General features: G+C 41.4%; 1 protein-coding gene across 1 annotated transcript in view; it reads left to right on the top strand.

Moving 5' to 3' along the window:
• Positions 1–136: 136 nt before the first annotated feature.
• Positions 137–6,284, top strand: part of APIP (APAF1 interacting protein) — an 8,219-nt gene continuing 2,071 nt past the window's right edge. The window contains 5 exon segments of the mRNA XM_010131900.1: positions 137–364; positions 423–553; positions 1,740–1,788; positions 2,558–2,675; positions 3,701–3,836. Of these exon segments, the coding sequence (XP_010130202.1) occupies positions 137–364; positions 423–553; positions 1,740–1,788; positions 2,558–2,675; positions 3,701–3,836 (662 nt within the window).

The following is a 6,284-nucleotide window of genomic DNA, read 5'->3' on the forward strand; positions in this document are numbered from 1 at the left end:
TCTAAGCAGCCCGGCGGCCGGCTCCCCCCACCTCTAATTAGCTGGTAACCTTCATAGTTACTAATTAGCAGAGAGTTCAGCGATGTCCTGCATTCACTCCGCTTCCCCAGATGTTCATAGAAGGGTTCGCGCTGAAATGGACCTTGACGTTCATCTCTTTCCAACCCCTCGCCTTCCACCAGAGCAGGCTGCTCAGAGCCCCGTCCAGCCTGGCCCGGAGTGGGACCCTTCCCCTGAAGGAAAACGGGACGTGTTTTATTTGGGGGTTTGTTTGCGTGAACGGCCCCCACGAAGGGGCGACCTTGGGCAAACACAAGTCCTCTCAGAGCTGTCGTTCGTGAGCATGTCCGGCCGCAGCGTGGAAGTACCGCCCCACCAAACTCAATTTCCATCTCGATATTCTTTGGTTTTCGCTGTTTCAGATGGTTTTTAATGTAGCTCTTTATTTTTAGGAGAAGTTACATCCAAGAAATCTCATCCCGGAGCTTTGTAGGCTGTTTTATGGTTTAGGCTGGGTAACAGGAACTGGTGGCGGAATCAGCGTGAAGCATGGGTAAGTGAAGGTGGAGGAGCAGTAACGCGGTGCTTAGAGAGAGGGGGTTCAGTAGTTGGAGAAAGCATTTCAGTCCCAGGAAAAATGTTTGAAAGTCAAGAGCGAGCGATATATAGAGAATATAGAGAAGGTTACAGCAGGCACAGGGCTTTCAGGTGCCTTTGGCTGGATGAGATGAATCCCACCTTAGACATCTTGCAGGCAAGACGTTTCCTTTAAGAAGAAGACTATTATTCTTCTGAGATAATTTCTAAGAAGATATTTTTAACGTGTAAGTAAAGCAGGACAGGTAACAGCAAAACAATTTTTGGTGTGTATCCACTACTAAGGAGCAGCACTTTGCTTTTCAGTTTGCTCCACCTGTTCATCCTTCCCAGGCTTTTAATGGAGACAGAGCTCCTCTCAGTGGCCACTGAAAAAAGAGCCCAGTGCCTGCAGTTCTGTCCCCAGTCACAGGGTGTTGTGACACTAACGTGAGACCGTCTAACCTCATATTCCTGCCATCGTGAACAGCCATCGCTACTCAAATTTAAATGTCCCTGAAGCAAAGGCTCTAAGTGATAATATTTGTGCTGTTCTGATGGCTTTGTGTGGGTCGTTTCACTGCCATACTTGACTTTGCAAGCAAAACAACAGCAGTAATTATAATGAGAGGGATGATGAGAGGGTCAATTCTTGTTTTTAAAGATCTTTCTAGCAGTAATTTCTCATTGGTAGCTAAAAGTAGCCTATTTTCTTTGTCATTTCAGAGTGATTCATGTGGGTTATGGCAAGATCGATGGTGTCAACAGAGAATACACTGATAGAGTAGCACAGTTTTCCTCAGCAGCTTTATAACTTGTACTCTAGACCCTTCACCAGCTTCGTTGCTCTTCTAAGTGCTCTTGTCCAGAAATAAAAACATCTTATGGTGCTTAGGAAATGTATCTGCAACTTGACCAAATACTCACTAGAGGTCTCCGTGCTCCTGAAGTTCTTGTGTTACTGTCAAAACCAAATGGTGATCGCAGCTGAGACAGATAATGTGACCTGGGGGTTTTGCTGTTATTGAGAATATTGCTACACGTGGTCAGGGTGAAAGCAGGGGTTTGTCCTCCTGCAAGGTAGAGATTTCTTAGGCCCTGATGTCCGTGCAGTTGCACAACCCCATCTTGATCGATTTTTCCCTGTTGGTAACTTTTCTTAGGAATGAGATCTACATCGCTCCCTCAGGAGTCCAAAAGGAAAGAATACAGGTGAGTCGAGCTGTGGTTTTACCTCGGAGCTCAGCCTGAGATGGATGAAAGTGCCTTTGTTTAGAGCTTCATTTCTGCTTCAGTCAAGTTAGCAACTTGTTGTACTTACTGAAACAAGGGAGGATTCTGCCAGTGCTCCACTAACACACCGAGCCAGCATGTGTTTCAGTGGCCAGCGTGGGCTAATCTTGATGATTTCTTTGCTCTAATTAACACCGAAGACAGATTCAAACATGACTTAAGTCCAGCTTTATTCTTTGTCAAGCTTGAACAGCTTTATCTGGGTGCAGCTTCAAGTTACTGTGGCACATACGTAATTAAGCACTGACGCCTCATCTCTCTTTATTTTCATTTGAATGATTACAAATCTTTGTTTTGATATTCTCAGTAAATAGACAGGTTCTCCCCACGAAAAGGTGACCTTGTCTAGCTGTCTTCCATCCAAAATACCTACATTTCTTTTTTTGAATCAGTTACTACTTTTCCTTTTGATCTGTTGTCTGTTATTTGGATCCAGGCTGTCTCTTTTCTGAGAAAATTTTAGTTTTACAAATAGCTGCTTGGCAGCAGTCTGAATAAAAAGAGATCCTAGTATGATTCACGTTACTCAATGTCAGTAAATAGCGTTAGAAGCCAGAATAAACATGCAGCGTTACAGCACCTTTGTGCAGTTAAAATCCCATTCTGTATTAAATACACAGTGTAAACATCTGTCTACCTAAAACTATTCAGGTTAGCACAGGTCAAAATAATTTCTCCTTTCTTACAGCCAGAAGATATGTTTGTTTGTGACGTGACCGGACAGGACATCAGTGGCCCTCCACCGCACAAGAAACTGAAGAAAAGCCAGTGCACGCCGCTTTTTATGAATGCCTACACTATGAGAGGTGGGTAGGAGAGGTTTCTAGTTCTGTGATGACTGAAACACACACATCCCCAAAACTGCTGTTCAATACCATACCCTTGATACGTGGAAGTTACAGCAAAATAAACATAAAACTGCAAAATAAGTGGATTTGCAAAGGAATAAGTACAGTAGAAGGTAACACCCTGGGAGCGTCACTTAGGTTTTGATCTTCACGCGGGAGCATCTTCTCGACCCTAATTTTTAGCGCAGTGTATTCGTAGGTTGTGGGAGGGGCTGGGGGATTTACAGCAGTTTTATACCTGTACTTTTGCCTATTCAGCAACTATGTTCAGATCCTTTTGCCAGCAACTATAATTTAGATGCTTTTACAACCATGGGCTGTGATCAAAGGTTCTACATCACGGATAGGTGAAAAAAGCATGGACCCTTTCCTTTGCTGGTGGATAGTGATGGAGAGCTTTTGCTGTTGTGTAAGATTGACCTCTGTTACTTTGGAAGGGATTTAGGGAGTCTCTTCTGATCTTCCTTAAGTATTTCATATTTTTGGCAGCATTGCAGCTTTATAAGTAAATTGTAATTACTGTCTACCTATCTTTCCATCCTGACACAATAATGATAATTAATTTTTCAGAGAATCAATGGATAGTCGAGGAAGAGTACTAGCATAAAAAGAAAGTAAAAGTCTTTAAACTTCTGTCTCACATACAAGTTTGGGAACTCTTGAGAATCTCAAAACTGATAAAATTAAGAGCGTTTCAGTCATTACTTGTGTAAAGAAATGTACAAGTCCTTGAATTCATACAAGTAGTTTCTCTCCTGGAATTTATCACTAACTAAAAGTTAACTCTAGTGTCCTAAGACAATCCCTGATTATCCTTTAGAGATGAGTAATTGTCACATACCTTTGTTTAGGTTGCTGTGTATTTTTTCCTCTAATACAGTAGATCACCATTTGCCAAAGGAAGTGAATAAAATTTTCTTAATAGGCACATTTTAAAATTAATTCTAAAAATACTTTTTTTTTTCTTCTGATGATGTTCTCAGGGGCAGGCGCAGTGATCCACACTCATTCCAAGGCTGCTGTCATGGCTACCCTTCTTTACCCAGGGAGTGAGTTCAGTATTACCCATCAGGAGATGATAAAAGGAATCCAGAAGTGTACTTCAGGAGGCTATTACCGGTACTTCTTTCCTCTATATTTAAGAAGAGAGACATGCTGTTTGTGTTTTCAGCAATATAAAGAGATGACAAGTCATTTGAGTTACGTGCCTTAAAGTGTGTAATATAAAGTATTAGGAATAAGAAGTAAAGAGACCCCTGGAATAAACCAGCCATTGGCTTTCCGTAAGAAGGTCTCAAGCCTGTGGGAGAGATCTGAGGTAAAATCTTGTAATATGAAGGCTGCTGTGGTCTGTTGGGCTCCAGAAACAAACCAGAGAAAGAGCTGTGTCCTGACAAATACCCCAAGAACAGAGATGTTAACACATCTGTACAACGTTAAACCGAAACTGGAGCCAACCAACATTCGGGGGGGTTGATAACGTACAAACTGCTTTTGGGTGGACTTCGCATTTCACCGCCTGTGCTAGTCTAGGGCATGTTAAGAGAGTAGAGGATTTCAGATTTCACTTGACAGACTCTGACAGAAAATTCAGAATAAACAGCTCATTAAAGATAATGTTATTACTTTTCAAGCATGAGCTCTGAGGTAAGTGCTGAGTTATTCCAAATTATCTGTGATGGCTTGTTTTGAGGACTCCACCCACAGCGTGTTGAACTGGGATCTGCAAACAACATTTATATAATATTTCACCATTAGATGAAAAATTGAAATGCTAAATTCTTTCCACTTCTTGATGTGAATTTTTGTAACTAACTCTTGCCCTTTGGCAAGGGAGGAAGCTGTATGTCTGGCGTATGATTTTACACCCAGGCATATGTTATTCCATTTTGGTTGACTTGCCAGCTTTACCTTCTTGTCAGCATTAGCATTTGTATGTGCAACGTGCCAAAAGACCCCCGTATATTGAATTGTCTAACACTGGTTTTAAAAAAATACAATTTTTTTTCTTTTTTTTGATGTGGATTTGGAATACTCAAACAGTCCTAAATGCGAGTCAGGAGACATTGTATTTATTGGGTTCCGTGTCTCTGAGCGGTCCCGTGTCATCCTGTTAGTTTACCAGAGAAACTAAAGAAAGCAAAGTTCCAGGTTACGTGGTTCCTAAGTGCGTATTCAACTGTACCAGACTGATTCCACTGTCCTGGCTCACACAGGTCTCCCCCTTGAATTCAAAAGCAGTTCGACAGTACAGAATGGGACCTTTCAAAAGAGAGATTGACGATGTATTGTCTCTAGTTACATAAACCTCTTCTGGAAGCTGTCAGGAAAATGCTACAGGTAGGATAATCAGAAGTATTTGTTGGCCTGAAGATGTTCCCGGTGATGCCAGAAGAGTGTTACCTTTGACTTCAGTAGGGGGAGAACTAGACCTGTGGCAAATAGCTTTGAAAGTCTCAGACTGTCCAAGAGATGAAGGTTTGGCTAAACATCAGCTGCTTCCATTTCAGTAAAACTAAAGAGGTATCAAGTATTTAACTCATTCAGAGTCTTCTAAGGGTTTTATAGCAGATAAACTCATCTCCAAGCAGCACCTGGAAACCAATCCCTGTAGCTTATTTGGCCTCAATAGTAGCAAACACTCCAAATTTAATTTTTACAATCAGAATGTGTAAGAGTCAAAGTAAACTTACACAAAGCACTGCGTTATCTTCATTCACTATTTTTAGAGACTTCCTTGAGAAAGTATCAGCACTGAAAACTGTGAGGGGTGAGACTTCAATTCCCTGAGTATCTGATTTGAAGTACAAGCTGTGTGATTTTTACCATTGCTTTCCCTCTTTGTTTTATGCGAGTACTACTAGCATCCACTCACGAACTATCTACATGATCTCAATGATAAATCTGAACCTGAACTGGGGACTTATTAAATCTATTTGAACAAGTTTCTGCCAGTGTTAATTAAGGTTCAAACAATGCCAAATATCCCAGTCCTCCTTCAGAAGAAACTCTTAGGCAAGTTCCACTGAGCAACATGCATCATCTTGTCTTTGGAGCTGGGGTTCTCAGGCTTTCTTAAGATCACATATAGCCCACCAATGACTCCATCACAGAGAATTTATTTTTCATGTGTTGACTCTTCTTTCTATTTATATGCCTTAGCAGGACAATCTTATTTCCAGGGGCTTTTTGGACTACCTGAATTAATTTTTTTTCTGCTCTCCAGCAAACAGCTTCATTTCCTTTTTCATGATGTGATTCTTTTAAACAATTTAATCTGAGATAAAGCTTGTAGGTGATGCCAATACAGGATGAAGAGAGTCTGAAAAAGTTGCAAAGGGACCCAACTACAAAGTGATATGTGAACAAACAGCTACACCTACTCTATTAAAGCATTAGTTTCTTTTTGTGCCTCAAGTGCAGCTCAGGTATTGCCAGCGTGGCATCTGTCTGGGTGTGAGAGGTGTTCCGGAGAGCTCTTGTGTTACAGCGTGACTCACAAAAGAAGAGCGTAAAATCGCTCATGTTGAGAATTTGTTAACGTCTTTACAGAGTCTCTTTTGTAGG

This window comes from Buceros rhinoceros, unplaced genomic scaffold, assembly GCF_000710305.1.
Source record: "Buceros rhinoceros silvestris isolate BGI_N320 unplaced genomic scaffold, ASM71030v1 scaffold3972, whole genome shotgun sequence".
NCBI classification, from domain to species: domain Eukaryota; kingdom Metazoa; phylum Chordata; class Aves; order Bucerotiformes; family Bucerotidae; genus Buceros; species Buceros rhinoceros.